This window comes from Vanessa cardui, chromosome 30, assembly GCF_905220365.1.
Source record: "Vanessa cardui chromosome 30, ilVanCard2.1, whole genome shotgun sequence".
Taxonomy (NCBI): Eukaryota; Metazoa; Arthropoda; class Insecta; order Lepidoptera; family Nymphalidae; genus Vanessa; species Vanessa cardui.
This window is the reverse complement of record NC_061152.1, coordinates 5,507,536-5,527,753: the sequence shown is the minus strand read 5'-3', so window position 1 is coordinate 5,527,753 and position 20,218 is coordinate 5,507,536. Positions and strand designations below refer to the sequence as shown.

General features: G+C 36.0%; 1 protein-coding gene across 1 annotated transcript; it reads right to left on the bottom strand.

The window, feature by feature from the left end:
• Positions 1-13,094: 13,094 nt before the first annotated feature.
• LOC124542136 lies at positions 13,095-18,517 on the bottom strand. Its single transcript, XM_047120071.1, has 5 exons — positions 18,506-18,517; positions 17,717-17,916; positions 16,917-17,020; positions 15,398-15,721; positions 13,095-13,939 (listed from the first exon to the last, which is right to left on the bottom strand). Exons 1-5 carry the CDS (start codon positions 18,515-18,517, stop codon positions 13,095-13,097), a joined length of 1,485 nt encoding a protein of 494 aa, XP_046976027.1.
• Between the last annotated feature and the right edge of the window lie 1,701 nt (positions 18,518-20,218).

The window sequence follows — 20,218 nt, the reverse complement described above, 5'->3', positions numbered from 1 at the left end:
AGGTTCAGAACATATTCCATGACGCTGCTGTTTTGTGGAATATACATGTGGCAGAATTTTTATGAAACTAGACACATGCAGGTTTCCACACGATGTCTTCCTTCACCGCCGAGCACGGGATGAATTAAGCATATTATGTAAATCGGTTCATCTTTTTAAGCGTGAAGAGGTAACATATAGTAACCTTCGCATCTATAATATTAATATACATAAATATGATATAGCTATCATTACTTGAACAGTACTAATAAATTAAAGAGTTCCTAATAGATGTATTAGTCAAATGCCTTACAATTGACTTCATGGTAGGGCTTTGTGCAATTATCTATGAAGATAACACACACATCAGATATTCTACCATCAGATGATCTGGTTCCAAGGTTTTTTGAGGGTCACTACAGGCACATTACGCTTAGCTAGGTAACAGGTAGCTTCACTTAAAATAGTTGTTAAATGACGATTCAAAAGTTCTTGTAAAAGCCTACTTGAAGGAAGTATATTTTGCTTTTGATTTTGAATAAACGCTTAGTTCCCAAAGTTATTAGATTATTGATGATATAAAGGATTGTTAATATTTATTTCAGCGTCAATGTATATGTACAGTACCTACTAACGTGAATACCCAGAGGAAGCTTGGCAAAGATAATCTATACTTAATATTATAAATACGAAAGTAGATCTGTCGTATGACGGTCTTCCATAGGCAAACCACTGAATTTGATAATAACTATACAACAACAACAACAGCCTGTAAAATCCCACTTCTGGGCTAAAGGCTTGGAACATATTCCAACACGCTATTCCAATGTGGGTTGGTGGAATACACATGTGGCAGAATTTCTATGATATTTGTCACATGCAGGTTTCCTCACGAAGTTTTCCTTCACCAATGAGCACGAGATGAATTATAAACACAAATTAAGCACATGAATCAGCGGTGCTTGACTGGGTTTGAACCCGCAGTCATCGGTTAAGATGCACGCGTTCTAACCACTGGACCATCTCGACTCCTATACTAATATGATAAATATCAAGGTTACTCTGTCTGTCTTTCATTACCAAATGAAATGATATGAAGCAATCTTGAGCTGCAAGAAAGGACATAGGCTACTTTTCTGTCTAACATATAGCAATCAGCCCCTAAAACGTAAGCGAAGTCACGGGCGTCAACTAGTTTGGTATGATGCAAGCTTGAACTCCAAAAAAGACTTTGGTTGATCAACTTCATAATTCGAGCAAAGTCACGATGGACGATTAATTACCAATATTGTCGTAATAATTTCACCATTTTTATAAAATTACTTGTTTCAATGTTTTCTTACTTGCCAATAAGTCTATGTATGGTCGGTCGGCCGTGACATTCCCAAAATGCATCCTTGCAAGTTTCGTCTTAATTTTATGGTGTTTGGGCTCAGGTATATTTAAGTACCATTTACGGATTGAATAGGTAAATCCTTCACAGTAGCGAAAGCGAATCCGTAAGGCTAGCTAACGAGACTGGTACTGGTATTTTTTTTAATAGGTATTCCAGTGATCATGACGCGCTGGGCGGTGGATACATATCACTTTAAATACGGGAAAATGGTAACTTCTTTTTATATGTATATACTACCCCGGCTTCGCACGGGTGCAATATTAATACTAAATATACAACAGAATTTGTTTATTCACGACATCCTATTAGAACTTCTAAAATTATCAGTGTATCTTTACTATATTGTCCATGTATTATACAAAAACCTTCTCGAATCTCTCTATCTACTAAAAAGAACTGCTTCAAAATCCGTTGGGTAATTTTAAAGATCTAACCATACATAGGGACAGACAGCGGTGAGTGACTTTGTTTTCAACCAACTTTTAAATAGGAATATTGCACCCTTGCGAATCCAGGCCGGGTCGCTAGTTTTTTATATTTTCCTCAACGAATGGACTGCACTTAACACTGCTAACTTAATCATAAGTTATCAGTTAGCTATGTTTTGTCAATCTATTTGATAATTAAATTATATAGCTATTTTGCAAACATTATACTATCACTGAAAGATCGCTTAATTATGTGTAATTTTGAGTAATTCTACCCAATTGACAACTCCAGCTTTATAGAAGCTTATATAGGAAATTGGTACAAGTAAATCAAACCATATTAGGTCTTACTTAGAAATAAAATTGGCGCCATTCGCTACCAAGTACTCTATACAACAACAGTAATCGATTGTTGGCTCTGAATTTGTGTGGTGTGGGTGGTAAGTGTGTGGTGTAGGTGGTAAGACTTGCACTTGACTTGCAAAAGGTTATTATTATACAATTAGTGGGTTTATGATTGATAGCATACCTTTTGAATGAAACTTGCTTTCAGGCTTTTTCTCTTCATATTCTAATGTGTATATAATAAAATAGACAAAAAAGACCCGCTGAGTTCCGCCTCTTCTCAGGTCAGGGTATTTTCTTTTCCGAACCGGTGGTACCGTTTCATTTGACCATCAACAAGTAACTGTAATGCTTCTATATTGAATAAAGTAATTTAATCACAACATAGTATAAAACAAAGTCACTTTCTCTTCCTATGTTCCTATGTAAGCCTAAAACTTTAAAACTACGCAACGGATTTTGATGCGTTTTTTTTAATAGATAGAGTGATTCAAGAGGTTTTAGTATATAATAAATGGACGATATTGTAAAGAAACAATGTCGTAAATAAACAAATTCTATAGTACATTAAGTATCAGTATTGCACGCGTGCGAAGCCGGGGCGTGTCGTTAGTTATTAACAAGAGATTCATCACGTATAAAAATGTTTACATTCCCGCCTTAATGTAATGAAATACTTATTAAAAATGATTACTGGGCTAAAACGATTTAAGTAGTTGTTAAAAAAAACACAATAGATTTACACTTGAAAGAAAATGTCTACACAATATAGGATTCGTCTTAATACTGCTCACTGTCTTTCATTCCTTTGTCTTGCTTTTAAAAGTCGCTAAAGAATTAACTTTTAAGGCTGCGACGGCTCAATCTCTCATTGTGGCTTTGAAATATGACTAGATTTCTGAAACAGGGTTAAAGAATCACAAAGAACACAATTTGCTTAGCATTTAGCAAGAAATTTGGGTATTTAAAGCAAATATCTTTTTTTTTTAATAATGAATCAATTAATGATTTTGACGCCCTGCGTGGTCGGTACATCGGTTTTCATGGGTACGCCACTCCGAGGTCCCGGGTCCGATTCCCGGCCGAGTAGAGTAGAGAGTCTGGGTGTATGTGGGACCGTCGTTACTTCTGATTTTCCAAAACACAAGTGCTTTAGCTACTTATATTGGAATCAGAGTAATGTATGTGGTTTTGTCCAATATTTACTATTTGTTTTATTATTAATGAAATAAATACGTATATTTAGAATCAGTATTGCAACCGTGCGAAACGGGGCGGGGTTGCTAGTTTAAAAAAACTAACCTTTGTTTTATTCATGTTTTAATGAACATTGTTTACAGCTAAGATCACAACAGAGTCACACAAAAAGAATTATTTGCAAGATAAAACTGTGTCGGGAGACGTCCCCATCTCCCTCAGATAACATTTATGGGGAGGTGTGGTTAGACAATAGACAAGGGACCGCCATTATTGACATTAAAAAAAGTAAAACGGCGATTTTACGAAAGTAGTTTACATAAAAACTACTTTAAGAAGTTCAATGATGTATCAATGAAGTAATTATTATTTCTATAATTATATTTTATGAACATCTTCGAATACCAATTAATCAGCCATTTGATATATATCGCATACAATTTGAACAAGAGATATAATATGAGTTTTAATTAGATATATCACATGTATAATTCCCTCGTGATATCGTATAACCTCAAAATAGTCCCGATTTAATGTAGCACGTCAATTGTTCGTCCGAATTCATGTATTACGTAATGAAGAGAAACGAAAGATATACCTGTCTCTTTCTTGCCAAAATATAACCTAAACTAATATGGTTTAAATAACATTGTTAATTATTTCATTGTTTAAATAAAACTAATTATAACGGATGAATCGCGTATATTAATTATTTTTAAACATCCCGACGTTTTAGTACATCTTAATTCTATAAATAAAAACATTCAATTTACTATGGAATTAGAGGCAAATAATTCTTTAGCTTTCCTTGACATCCTTATTATCAAGAATCCTGATAATACATTAAGTCACACAGTTTATAGGAAACCCACACACACCAACAAATACCTCAATGGTGACTCGCACCACCACCCTAGTCAGTTAGCTACCGTTGGCAAATCTTTGTTTCAGAGAGCCCACCATCTCTGCGATGCTGAACACCTAGAGGACGAGCTACGTCAGGTCAAGCTTGCACTCCACCAGAACAAGCTGCCCGTGCCTCGCCAGCATCGCAGAAGCCGTATCAAGCCACCCACAGTTGAGCGACAACCTGCATTTCTACCATATGTGAAAGGAGTTACAGACAGGATTGGCAACATCTTGAAGCGAGCTTCGATTAAAACCGTTTACAAGCCTCATAAGAAAGTGAGCCAGTTCTTGAGACCTATCAAGAGTAATATCCCTTTACAAACTGCAGGAGTATATAAACTCGAATGTGAGTGTGGTTTATCTTACATAGGCCAAACAAAGAGAAGTATCGGTACCAGGGTCAAGGAACATATAGGAGATGTCAAAAATAGGCGTTCTTCTAAGTCTGCAGTCTGTGAACATGCTCTGGATAAACCTAACCATTTTATCCGATTTGATAAACCACAGATCCTCGCTAGAGAACACAGATTCATTCCTAGAATGATACGCGAGGCTATTGAAATTCAAAAACATCCGAACTTCAATAGAGAAGATGGTTGGAGACTTTCTAACACCTGGGATCCACTTATTAAAAATTTAAAATCCCAAATCCAACAGACTGCAAGACCTAAAGATACAGTTAGTGCCTTCTGCGTGCAACCGGAACGTTACTCAAGATATCAATTGAGAAATCGTTGGCGGTAGTTGTTAATAATATTTCCTTTGTTCTTCAAATAGACAAATGTCATCTTAGTCTACCCGTGACCACGAACACTGCAAAGTGCTCGAAACGTCGGGATGTTTAAAAATAATTAATATACGCGATTCATCCGTTATAATTAGTTTTATTTAAATGTGTAATAATCGCGAAAATTTAAGACAACATTATTTCATTGTTTATTTACTATCATTATCATCACATATAATAGAAGAAAACAAAGTCTCTTACCGCTGTTTGACCCTATGTATGCTTAGATCTTTAAAACGCAACGGATTTTTATGCAGTTTTTTTTAAGAGATAGATTAATTCAAGGAGAAGGTTTATATATATAATACATATACAATATAGAGAAAAGAAACTGATAATTTAGTAGGTTTCTAAACTGAATTTTTTGCGCTTATTATTCAATATATGTATTTAGTATCAGCATTGCACCCGCGCGAAACCGAGTGAATCGCTAGTTTAAATAATACAACTTTGAATTGAGAATTGATCTTATGTGGGTCATTTATAGGCTTCTATTGAGGTAGGAATCATATTGAATGCTCATAGCCGGAGGTTCAGTGGGTTTATTTGTATAAGTGGCTCAAGATACTCCTGACACTGATTGATAAAGTACTAACTAAATACTCATACTAAATATACTACATAATTTGTTTATTAACGACATCACATTAATAATTTCTAAAATTATCAGTGTTTCTTTACTATATTGTCCATGTATTATATACGAAAACCTTCCTCTCAATTCACTCTATATATTGAAAACACATCAAAATCCGTTGCGTATCAAAGATCTAAGCATACAAAGGGACAGACAGCGGTAAGCGACTTTGTTTTATACTATGTCGCTACGGTTTTTGAAGTGGGCAACATTATAAAAAAAGAAGATATTGGCGGGAAATTGAACTCGCTCGGTAGAATACGCTAGAACCGGGGACATTGTGATAGCTTTAATTTTCATTACTGTATTATACATTCTTTGCTTAACTTGAATAAAGGAGAACGTTATTAATTAACATCAAGATGGCCCAGTGGTTAAAACGCGTGCATCTTAACCGATGATTGCGAGTTCAAACCCAGGCAAAAAAACACGCCGGCTTTCGACCTAGCAACGATTTGTAGAAATAATTTTTAGTATTTAAACGCGCTGTGAACAAACAACTCAGTTCATGTGAAAGCACACACTGTCTTTGCAGAAACACTTGCGAACATTTGAAATATGGAGGATGTCCGTTTAAGGAAACAAAGTTGGTTATACACTTGTGTGAAAAGTCCTATTCATCTCAACATCATTGCATAGTTATAAGCTTTATTTATTTTGTTATATTGAAAGATAAAGTAAAGTAAAAGTAAAGTAACAGCCTGTAAATTTCCCACTGCTGAGATAAGGCCTCCTCTTCCATTAAGGAGAGGGTTTGGACCACGCTGTTCCAATGCGGGTTGGTGGAATACACGTGTGGCAGAATTTCTATGAAATTTGTCACATGCAGGTTTCCTCGCGGTGTTTTCCTTCACCGCTGAGCACGAGATGAATTATAAAGACAAATTAAGCACATGAATCAGCGGTGCTTGCCTGGGTCTGAACCCGCAATCATCGGTTAAGATGCACGCGTTCTAACCACTGGGCCATCTCAGCTCATTATAATTTCAGGTCAAAATATACTTTATTCGAGTGCTTTGAAAATGACATTTTACATTTTCCCTAAGTTTAGTGATCGGTTCGGAATGTAGATTCTACCATGAGAACAGCCAAGAACATCAATTGTCACTATCCGGTTAAAAACCATACAAAGAATTCTTGTGTTCCAGTTTGAAGGATGAGTGAGAGTATAACTGCTGTAACAAGGGACATAATATCTTAGTTCCGAAGGTTGGCAACATTGGCGATGTAAGGTATGGTCAATATTTCATACAGAGAGGGTAAACGACTCATATACGACATCTCACTAGAATAAATAGTCTCAGGTAACAGGAAAACGTTTGTTCAAAAGTCCAGGAACATCCATTAGCAAACCCAATATGCAAGACAAATATATACTGTTGTATTATCTCGTTACAGTGAAGTTCTTCGCTGTGAATGTTACGGAATTTATGCTAATTCCTTTGTACATAACTAGCGACCTCAACTTCGCACGGGTGCAATACTGATACTAAATATACTAAAGAATTTGTTTATTTACGACATCACATTAGACACTTCTAAAACTATCAGTGTTTCTTGACTATATTTTCCATGTATTGTATACAAAAACCTTTCTCTCGAATCACTCTATCTATTTAAAAAAATTGCATCAAATTCCGTCGCGTATTAAAGATCTAAGCACACATAGGGACAGACAGCGTTAAGTGACTTTGTTTTATACTAGGTATTAGGCTGTTGTATAGGGTTGAAAGGCGAGATGAAAGCTATTATTTCAAATATTTATAATAATAATTTCGTATCGTATGATACCCACTAAGGTTTGTTTTCATATTCTGCGCAAGCAAAGCCGCGGCTAACAGCTATTATTAAATATGTAATTACAAACAACACATGTACTAATAAGTAAAAATCAGTCATCGCGTTTTATAATAAACCATACAAGTAGCGTCATCTATTGGTAGTAACAGGAACTACATCCGACAATCATTACTATTGGGTCTTCTGCGAAACTGCGCGTTTATTCAAAAATATATTGTTTTAGGATATTCGTAAATCGTACCGTTAAAAGTTATTGCTTTAATTTAATTTCATTGTAAATTGAAAATCACTTATGTACAATTGGCGCCAAAAAATTGTTATTTTTTTTTAATGTCAAAGTCATGTCATAGTGTACACTAATTCTTATACAGCCGCTCTCTAATCAGCCAGCACCTTTTTCTTCCTCCCTCTTAATTGTTTTTTAAATTGCAACAATTTAGTAAAGATCAAGAATCTTATTTAATTTACTGCACAACTACGGCTGGAGCTCGTGCAGCTATCGTCCCATAATCACTGGGACATAAATCGGCTTACGATATTAATATATTATGTATCTTTAGTATATATGCAGTATTGGCGATGAAAGAAATGATTAATATTTCTGACAGCGTAATTGTCTATGGGCGGTGGTGACCACTTACCATGGTGGCAATTAAAAATCGGACTAGCTAAAGTCCGTAATCCAAAAGCCTAAAAAAAACATTAGTTTATTGTGTGGATTGTTTAAAGAATTATTTTTATATTGTACTAAATTATTGTAAATTGTAAAGTTCTTTTTTTCATATAAATAATAATATGTATCGAAATTATGTTTATTCGAAATTTTTGAAAACATTTTTTTTATCTATGTGGCTGAATACTTTAAACAATGACATAACTGTCAATATCAAAACATCGTTAAAACATTTTTAAATATCCGTATTAGGAAATATATTGTTAAGTACAAAGACCTCTGTCCTGTCGATACAGGGCTGCCAATATTGAAAAAATATGTATTGATAAGAATTAATATTATTTCTTATAATATTAGCTATATAACCTAACTTTCGTACAGTTTAAAAATGCTATAGTAAAGTTTGAAAAGACGATTGCAGCGCCATCAAGACACCTCAAGAGGAAGGCTTTAAGTATTCTCTGACGCTAGATGTTTTTCTTCTACTCATAATTATTTCACTAAACACATTATTTAATTTAATAACTCGATTCCTGGTTAGAATTCACAGACAAACCTTTTTAACCCATTTCGATGACGTTTTCAGCGCAGATTATGTCCAAAACACGCGTGGCCCGTCTTGTGCTTTTCTGCTCCTCCCTAAGGGTAATTTGGCCTCCTTGCACTCGTTGATAGGGTGCAGCGAAGCCTCTTTATGCTAAATGCCAAACCTTCTGCCCTACTAGGCTAACTATAACATATCATACAAACAAATTTATATATTTTTTTAAACATTGGCTTCGTAAGAAATAACCATATGTTACTTCAAATTTGCGAAGGATTGCACGGGTGCAATACTGATACCAAATATACTACAGTGTTGTATGTTTATTTACGACATCACATTGGAAACTTCTAAAATGTATTACTATATTGTCAGTGTATCACATCAGAAGGTGTAATTAACAGGCGTGCTTAACAGTATTGTGGTAGTATTTGATTTGCTTCCATATTGAATAAAGGAATTTGAATTTAGTTCAAATGTGTTGTGTTCCAGTTTGAAGGGCGAGTGACTCTAACCGCGAACACAAGCGACATAAGATCTAAGTCCCCAGAGGCAGTGACACAGTGACGTGATCTATGGAATTGTTATTATTTCTTAAAGAGTGGCCACTTCCTCTTGTTGTTGTTGGATCTCTTACCCGGGCTACGTATATCATAAAAAATACTACATCATCATCATTATCCTCCAGCCCTTATCCCAATATTATTTGGGGTCGGCGCAGCATGTTTACTCCTTCCATACTTCTCTGTCAGACGTCATCTCACAAGTAACATTCTTTCTAACCATATCTTTCACACAATCCATCCATCGTTTCCTTGGTCGTCCTCTACCTCTATATCCGTCCACATCTATGTTCAAGGCTTTTCTCACAATATGTTCCTCATTTACCTATGACTATTATAATATTTATCATAAAAAAACTACATATACGATATATCTCCCCACTAATAAATGGAACGTGAATCTGTACCAAGCACAAGGCACAGAACATATTAGTACCCAAAGTTGGTGGCGCATTTGACGTCTGTGGAAACCATTTTTCATGGGTACGTCACTCAAAGTTTATGGTACCGTCGTTACTTCTGATTTTTCATAACACAAGTGCTTTAACTTACACTGGGATCAAAGTAATGTATGTGATGTTGTCCAATATATATTTATTTAGTTATATGATCCACTGGTTTTAACTAAATCTATAAATAATCTTTTCGTTATTTTAATACATACTTTTAAACATATAATGTTTACGCTTTTATTTACAAACTAACACAAAATCAAATTTGCTTGCTTTAGCTACTTATATTGAGATCAGAATAATTATCATCTGTTAAATTCGTAAAACCGATCACATCCGAACTAAGTAGGCTATCACAAATAATCAATATTTAATTCTTCTGCGAATATAATCTTTATATAAACGTAATAACTTGATATTTAATATCGTATGGCCTAATACATTCGTCAATTTGACACTTCGAGTTACATGCACTCGCTGTCTCGGGTTGAACTGACGCGAGAGTCTATAGCGACGAATAGCGTCGAATGGCGCGATAGGGAGCTGTTTCTATTGGTTGTGTATTAGTAATCGGTTTTAAGAATTTTGCCGATAGTACATCTAAGTTGTGTCGTACTATACCAACGTATTTAATGTAACGCAATACTTATTTATTTTATCTCTTACAGCGTCAACTTGCCAAATTATCTTCCGTAAGGTGGTTCGCTTGCCAGACGATTACATAAAAAAATGTAGCATTGGAATGCCGTATCCCTTATCTAATGGTCAGATTCAGCAGCCCTGTTACCGGCCTCTCGAGCCACTAATCGCCTCAGCTCGCTTCCGTTCCATTCAAATCATACAATACACGAACTGGCAGAATTCCCACAAGAGACCATTCATTCAATTCATACATTCGTGAAAACAGTTATATGTATTATAAAAAAAATGTATTCAGTTCTGTATTTATAGTTTTCGTGGTATGTTGATATGAGACTTTTTTGTTTCCTTAAGGATGTAATGTATATTTCGCAGTCGCAATTGAGTATTTGATTGTATGATTAACGCGTTCATTGAGGAAAAGGTGTGGAACATATTCCATCACGTTGTTCGAATGCGGATTAGTGGAATACACAAGTGGCAGAATTGTTATAAAATTAGTCACATGCAAGTTTTTTCCTTCACCGCCGAGCACGAGATGAATTATAAACACAAATTAAGCACATATTTAGTGGTGCTTGCCTGGGTTTGTTGTTGGTTCGGTTACGATTCACGCGTTCTAAGCACTGGGCCATTTCGGCTCAAATAATCAGTGTATCTCTACTGTATTATACCTATAAAATTAAATCAATCTATACGAACGAAGAAAGCATCAAAATCCGTTACGTTATTTTAAAGATATAAGCATAGGGATAGACAGCGGTAAGCTATAAGTTACACTAAAATCTGCGAACTGAAAAATACTAAAAACTTTTTTGTTAAATTCAAACGCGCACGAAATCGCCCGCACAACTAGTATATACATAATAATAAAATTGGAGTGGCTGTTTGTAATATTAAAATAGCCCTTTTTACTTAATGCATATGTATGTGTACACGGTACATAAACCAAAATAACATTTTTTTACAATTTTTGTCTGTTTTTTTCCGGTTAATCTCTGGAAAGTCTGGACTGTTTTTAACTGGACTTACACTGGCAGATTTCTGATATAATAGGAAGTAACTTAGGCTACATTATTTTTTTTTGTTAAATTCAAACGAGTACAGTGTCGCAGACGCAACTAGTATATAATAATGAATGAATTAACTTTAAAAGCCAAACATGTGTCTATTACGGGCGGCACGTTTCACAGATAACAATAACTGTCAGGGTTGTCATCAGCCAAACTTATACTGGCTAACTGAAATTATACAGAGCCTCTATCTGTCTGTTTGTTCCGGCTAATCTCTGGAACGGCTGGACCGATTTTGACAGAACTTTCACTGGCAGATAGCTGGAGTAATAAGGACTAAAATTAGGCTACAACTTCGCTGTAAAATTCAAATGCTCACGAAGACGCAAGCACAGATAGCACAGGGCGGATACTTGGTGGTAGGGCTTTGTGCAAGGACGTCTGGGGGTACCACCCATTTATCAGATATTCTACCGCCAAACAACAGTAGTTAGTACTGTTTTGTTCCAGTTTGAAGGGCGAATGAGCCAGTTTAATCATAGGCACAAGGGACATAACATCTTAGTTCCCAAGGTTGGTGGCGCATTGACGATGTTCAATGTATCCTACAGCGCGATTTTCCATGGACGGTGGCGACCACTTACCACCAGGTGACCAGTATGCTCGTTCGCCAACCTATAGCACAATAAAAAAAATGGTTATTAATGTATCTATGTCTAGTCGCAGTATTGATCTTGTCTAAAATAATACAAGCGACCGCTCTACTAACTCGTGCAAAATATATCCATAATCTGGCAACCCTGCGAATGAAAGTTAAGATGTCAATTCTCCATTGTCTACGACTTCCGGTGCCCTTTGACGATCTATTTACATTATGCACTTGTAGAGACGTAAATAGTTTTTTTTTAATTGCCTTTTTGTAAAGCTTTTGAACGCCCATTGACCAAATTGGTATTGATCTTTTTTCAAACTAGCTGTGCCCGCGTTCTTGTACGCCTTTGAATATAACAAAAAAATATATTACTCTCTATTATATCAGTTATCTGCCAGTGAAAGTCCCGTCAAAATCGGTCCAGCCGTTCCAGAGATTAGCCGGAACAAACAGATAGACAGACAGACAGACAAAAATTGTAAAAAAAATGTTATTTTGGTATATGTACAGTGTATACATATGCATTGAGTAAAAAGGGCTATTTTAATATTACAAACAGACACTCCTATTTTATTATATGTATAGATAATGATGTTATGATGAACGATTTCGTTCAAGAGAAACACAGGTATTCTCTATATGCTCGCACTTTCACAATCCGATGGGATGTCAAATCCAAATCGACCTAGTTCAGTAAAGTTAAAGTAAAGTAAAGTAACAGCCTGTAAATTTCTCACTGCTGAGATAAGGCCTCCTCTTCCATTAAGGAGAGGGTTTGGAACATATTCCACCACGCTGTTTCAATGCGGGTTGGTGGAATGAACATGTGGCAGAATTTTGATGAAATTAGACACATGCAGGTTTCCTCACGATGTTTTCCTTCACCGCCGAGCACGAGATGAATTATAAACACAAATTAAGCACATGTATATAGTGGTGCTTGCCTGGGTCTGAATCCGCAATCATCGCTTAAGATGCACGCGTTCTAACCACAGGGCCATTTCGGCATGTCATATATGTGGGAGATAATAATTAACTATATTATTATTAAAAACTTCAATTGTGGTAATTAGCAAGGCTTTATTTCTTAACAGGATTATTCATTGCTCTGTAAATATTTCTCTTAATTTCTACTTCGTAATCGCTAACACTTTTATTATCATCTTTTAAATCTTTAACAAACTTCCTCGTTTGATTCGTTTTCAAGTTAACATAATGCATCATCGCGTCGCGAATATTAGCTTTTAAATAATCTTCTTCGTCTATACTCCTATCTAAATCGGTATGTCTATTAATTACCTTTAAGTGTTTATTGGTATTGACTGGTTTAGATACAGTAAGATCTGTCGTACGAACAGTTTTAGCAATTTTCTTATTAGTATCATGATTCAGTGGAATTAATTCATCCGTTTTGAATTGATCGTTAGGTTTAGATAGTACGCTTTCTACGCTGATATCTGCTTGTTCATCATTATTGTATTCAGTATCTGAATAGTAGCCTTCGCTTTCATCACTGTCAGTCTTTGGTTGGTTTGGATCAAAGTTGTCAGCGTCGATGTTGAACTTTCTTATTTTGCCGTAGTATCTGATTCGGAAAGCGGTCGTCGTTTTGGTCGTTGTTGTCATTTTGTAAAGATCTTTCTTGACGTATTTTCGTATGTAGTATTTGCTCTTTCGCATCGGGGGCTTCGGTGTGGTCGTTGTGGTGGTCGTAGTGGTCGTCGTCGGTCCCCTCTTGCTGGATCCCCTTTCCTTCTTCTTGATTATTCTGAATTTCTCTTTGTATAGTCTCATTCTGTGCCTAAGTCTCTTCATGATCGTTGCGTTTCGTGCATATTCCATGAATATGGTGGACGATGTCTGTTCTTGTGTTCGGTCATCGAATTTTACAATTCCTTTCGTGTATTTGTTAGTTGATGTTTCAACTTATAAAAAAAAGAGAATTTTAGACTGCTTATGCCTACATAAACATTACTGTTTCTTTGATATAGTGACCTGCTATAAAGATTCAAAATCGGAGGCTGTACCTAATTCAGTCATAATTCGGGGAGATAAAAAAAAGCGTACTCCATTCCTAAGGCCGCACTGTTGTTGCAGATGTCCATGGGTGGTGGTAAACACTTTCCATCAGGTTAAGCTCCCGCTCATTTGCCCCTTGTAACCACTTTTTTCAGTTAATCAAATAAATCTCAGAAACAGTGCTGTGCCTGAAATCTCTTCGTTCGTATAAGAATTGCGACCAAGAATCCTCTTTAATCTTTACTTCTGCACATCTATAATTAGAGCTCTTCAAAATAAGACGAGAACCGATTTTCTACGGGCAGCTATCGTCCCACAATCACTGGGATCGGCTTACGCTAATAGTAAATATAGAATGATAGTTACTTTGTATTTTATTAACTACTTGTATGTTTTATAATATTTAACATGTATGTTACTACACCAGCTTGTAAATTTCCCACTGCTGGGCGAAGGCCTTTTCTCCCTTTGACGTTTGGACAATATTCCACAACGCTGCTCTAATGCGGGTCAGTTTCACATGTGGTAGAATTTGTTAATATCAGGCACATGTAGGTTTCCTGACGATGATTTCCTTCACCATCGAGCTCGAGATTTTTTTTTGAATATTGGACAACATCACATACATTACTCTGATCCCAAGGTAAGTAGCTAAAGCACTTGTATTATAGAAAGTCAGAAGTAAAGAAGGTACCACAAACACCCAGACCCAAGACAACATAGAAAACGAATGAACTTTTCTACATCGATTCGGCCGGGTATCGAACCCGGGACGTCAGAGTGGCGTACCCATGAAAACCTGTGTACATATTACTCGACCACGGAGGTCATCATTAATTGATGATGAAATGAATCATAACACAAATGCGCATGAATATTCAGTGGTTCTTGCCAGGTTTTGAAATCGCATTCATCGGTTAAGATGCACAACATCAACAACAACAACAGCCTGTAAATTCCCACTGCTGGGCTAAAGGCCTCCTCTCCCTTAGAGGAGAAGGTTTGGAACATATTCTACCACGCTGTTCCAATGTGGGTTGGTGGAATACACATGCATTGAATCTGCTATTTGATTGTATGATTAGCGCGTTCATTGAGGAGAAGGTTTGGAACATATTCCATCACGTTGTTTGAATACGGATTAGAAATACACAAGTGGCAGAATTGTTATAAAATTAATCACATGCAGGTTTCCTCACGATGTTTTCCTTCACCGCTGGGCACGAGATGAATTATAAAGATAAATAAAGCACATGAAACAGCGGTGCTTGCCTGATTTTGAACTCACAATCATCGGTTAAGATACACGTGTTCTAACTATTGGGCCATGGGCTCTGAACATGTCTGTTCTCGATCTTAGTTACCTTCTATTTCACCTCCAACTTGACGTCTGGCTCCAATTCTTTTTTCCACAGCATTCTTTAATTCAAGCCTTATTAATTTATCTTTGGCTGTTCCTTCTATTTTCGTATATGGCGCGAAAATAAATAGCTCAAGGGCATCACCCGCTATATCTATAGCGTCTTTTTTAATGTTGGGATAATCTTGCAGGTCTTTTAGGAAACTAGCAATGTAATGGAGTTCCTGTTCGCCGTATATTGTATCCGCTACGTCCATAATAGCATTCCAATCTGGTGATATTTCATCTCTTCGATTTTGAAGGATACGTACTCCAAACTGCGATTGTACTGTCAGTAAAATAAGATTAGTCAAAAAGTTAACACAACTAACATTTTTTTAAAATGAATTCGATATTAAATCTATCTATATATATGTAATAAAATTTGAGTGTCTGTTTGTAATATTAAAATAGCTCTTTTTTACTCAATGTATATGTATTTAATCACGGTACATACTCGTATATCAAAATAACATTTTTTACAATTTTTGTCGGTCGGTTTGTTCCGGCTAATCTCTGGAACGGCTGGGCCGATTTTGACGTGACTTTCACTGGCAGATAACTGGTATAATAGGGAGTAATTTAGTCTACAATAATTGTCATTCATGTCATTCATTACTTGTCATTCATGTCTATGTCATTGTCAATGGCTGATGGTGACCACTTTCCATTAGGTGGCCCATATGCTCGTCCTCCAACCTATACCATAAAAAAGTAATTTTGAAACGTCATTATATAGAATTGTAGTTAATGTAACGAAACCACTGGTTCTGGATAGTAGATTAGCGAAAAGAACCAGCAAATTACTGCGATTGGTACGCTTTTCAAGCATTTTAAATACAGTTAAATTTATACTATAGCATTAGCTTCACGAATTTTTTCACCTATATAATGCTGTGTTGAGAAATGTGCTTTATTTATTAATTACATCAAATCATGTAATGGTTCGATGTAATTTTGAGTTAATATCTATTTTGTTATCTTTTTATTAATTCCTCAATTCTTTTCTCTAACCTAACTTTTTTTCTCGCTGGATAAACGCGTTACGTGTGTCCCTCAGCTAATGCAAGTGGGGTGGGACTTCCCGGAGCCCCGGACACCGTGTCCGCCCAGATACGCCGGGCTTACCCAATAAAAAACCAGCGTTACACTCTCCGTCTTTCAGCAGGCATCATGGGATCGCTTACGCATGCTACCGTGATTCTCTAACCGAATTGCCAATACTCCCCTTTGAATCACGCTTTGAACCAAAATACAATAATATTAGATGGTAACCATATACTACCTCGCACAACCAAGTGCAGCCTACCAGAAGCTACAAACTTAAAAAAAATCAAAATATATTTTATTGAAGTAGGCTTTTACAAGAATCATTTAACATGTATATTAAGTGATGCTACCGGTTCGAAATGTAGATTCTACCGAGAAGAAGTGGCAGGAAACTCAGTAGTTACTCTTACTTACTTGGGAAATTTAAGACTTACATTTGATAACTTCGCTTGGTGACGTGGTTGCAAGATACGCCATTGATGTGAATGTCTGCTGAACTATGGGTCCCAACATCGCCATCTTATTAATGCTGTTAATTCTGCAAAATATATCTACTAGTTTTTAAATGGTGGTAGGGCTTTGTGCAAGCCCGTCTGGGTAGGTACCACCCGCTCATCAGTTATTCTACCGCCAAATAACAGTAGGTACTCAGTATTGTTATGTTCCAGTTTGAAGGGTCAGTGAGCTAGTATAACTACAGGCACAAGGGACATAACATCTTAGTTCCCAATGTTGGTGGCGCATTGACGATGTAAGGAATAGTTAATATTTCTTACAGCGTCATTGTCTATGGGTGATGGTGACCACTTACCATCAGGTGGCCCATATGTTCGTCCGCCAACCTATACCAAACGCTATAGACCAAACCGCGGAACCGAATTTCATGAAATTTGATGTAAAGCAAACATGAACTCCAAAAAAGGACATCAATATAAAAAAAGTAAAGTAACAGCCTGTAAATTTCCCACTGCTGGGCTAAAGCCTCCTCTACCATTAAGGAGAGAATTTATGGAACATATTCCACCACGCTGTTCCAATGCCCGTTGGTGGAATGGACATGTGGCAAAATTTCGATGAAATTAGACACATGCAGGTTTTCTCACAATGTTTTCCTTCACCGAGCACGAGATGAATAACAAACACATATTAAGCTCATGTATATAGTGGTGCTTGCCTGGGTTTGAATCCGAAATAATCGATTAACTTATTAAAAATTGTTAAAGATATTTCATACCTGCCGACTTCAACGTGTAACCCGCCCATGAGTGTCTGAATGTCATCCAGTTCCTTTTCTGATAATTTATTTAATGCCACGATCATGGCCGCCGTGTAAAAGCCTTCACCGGTCGATTCTTTAACTTGAATCAGTTCATTGAGAACGCGGATTATTCTTGGTTTGGTTGTCGCTGAAAATTTTGAAGACACCAAGTCGAGCTATGGTCAAACTTTAAATCTTCACACTCAAACAACTTGATTCAATATAGAAGCATTATACTTGCTTATTGATGGTCAATTGAAACAGTACCACCGGTTCGAAAAAGAAAACACCCTGACCTGAGAAGAACCGGCGAAAGAAACTCAGCGGGTTTTTTTTTTGTTGTTGTTATATTATATAAACAATTTAATATGAGATGAAATAGCCAGGAGGCGATTCTTCATTATTATACTGGTAGTTGTCGGCTTCAAGTAAGTAGTCTATGTCCTTTTTGACATATGGACCACCTGAGGGTAAGTGGTCAGCATCAACCATAGACAATGATGTAAGAAATATTAATTATTCCTTACATCGTCAATGCGCCACCAACTTTGGGAACTAAGATGCTATGTCCCTTGTGCCCGTAGTTACACTGGCTCATACAGCGTATTGTTGTTTAACGGTAGAATATCTGATGAGTGGGTGGTACCTACCCAGGCGGGCTTGCAAAGCCCTACCACCAAGTAAAAGTCCTTAAGTCCTTCCGTGGAGTTTGCAAGGTTGCAAGGTTTTTTATATTGGTTTGATAATTAAAGAGCGCAGACTTACTTTTTGAACCATTTTTGAAATATCACATTTTTTTGCCTATTTTAAAAAGAAGTCAAAAATGCAATTTTTATATGTTGTATCTTTAACCTATTTTGAAAATAAGCGTCAAAAATGTATCAATGTAAATCTCTTCTGATTTATAATAACGATTAAACACTGGATATTTATCAACATTAAGACTAGAATCATTATCATTAACAATATACAGTATAAAACAAAGTCGCTTACCGCTGTCTGTCCTTATGTTTGCTTCGATCTTTTAAATGGAGGAAGGTTTTTGTATATAATGGACAATATAATAAAGATACACTGATAATTTTAGAAGATTCTAATGTGATGTAAATAAACAAATTCTGTAGTATATTTAGTATCAGTATTGCACCCGTACTCAGCCGGGTCGCTAGTATTATTTTAAGTAGTTTAGATACAACTCACTAGTTACAACAATTGTAGTCTTTTGAAAGATATCTTCAGTTAAATCCAGATGATATTCTGGTACTTGTGAAGCAGACGCGGCAAGAGTACTAGTTTCAAGAAACGTTTCCTTATTGGTTGAAATTGTCTGATCATCTTGTGACGCTTCAATCTGATTGGTTAATATTCCGTCATTCGAAGTTAAATCAGTGGCTGGCATTATTGTATCTGTGTCAGAAGTCCTATCAGACGCGTTTACGACGAAATTTATATAATCGGGAGCCTTTTCTTCCCAATCTTCATAATTGTAGTCGAATGTGTTACTCTTTCTTGCTTTACGTATTTTATCTATTATTCTATGCATGTATTTTGGTGATTTTTCTAGAATATTCGGCATAATTTCATATTTTTGTCCTGTAAAATAAATGTGACTTAGTAAAAAAAGAGTAGAATTAATTCTCGTTGGCTTCCAGACAGGATACTTTACATATAATTGTATTTAACTAACATGATTGGTTTTTTAAATGTTGACTGTAACTACGGAGTTTTATGTCGGCTCTTCTCGGTAGAATCTACTTTCCGTACTAGTGGTAGCTTCACTTAATATAGCTGATAGATGACGATTCAAAAGTGCTTGTAAAAGCCTACTTGAATAAAGTTAGTGAACGAATATTCTGATAGAGTTAGACCTTAAACTAAGCCCCCATAGTCACGTCATCCAGTATTAAGCATAGTATGCCAGGTGTAGGCAGTTCTAACCTTCCAAAAGCCAATAGTCCAAAACTAATTGGACAGCGCTCGGATTATTTGCCTTAGACGATCCTTGTTTTAGATGATCTAATAACTTCCAATTAGAAAAAATAATCATATGAAATTTAAGTATCTATTAAAGTAGGTTTTTAAAATCAATTACCAAAGTTTTGCGATGTAGATTCTACTGACAAGAAATAACAAACAATACATATAGTAAGCATAATAGCTATTCTTTTCCACGAATAAAATAAGAATCACTAAATAGAATAAAAGAAAGTGAACTTTTAGACTACGCAAATGATTTTAACGATTTCATCAATAAACAGACTGAAGAAGGATGACATGTTGAACACATTAAATGTATTGATTAGTTAACTTATGTATTTAAAAATTTAAGCATGAGATGGACCAGTGGTTAGAATGCGTACATCTTAACCGCTAATTTTGCAAACCAGGTAGGCATAACTGAATTTTCATTTGCTTAATTTAACGGCCTCCGTGGTCGAGTAGTGTGTACCGGTTTTCATAGGTACGCCACTCCGAGGT

Coding starts and splice junctions, on each gene's coding strand:
- LOC124542136 (XM_047120071.1), bottom strand. Junction 17,021..17,716: donor TTACACGTTGAAGTCGGCAG/GTATGAAATATC, acceptor TATATTTTGCAG/AATTAACAGCATTAATAAGA. Junction 15,722..16,916: donor ACCAAGCGAAGTTATCAAAT/GTAAGTCTTAAA, acceptor TTTTACTGACAG/TACAATCGCAGTTTGGAGTA.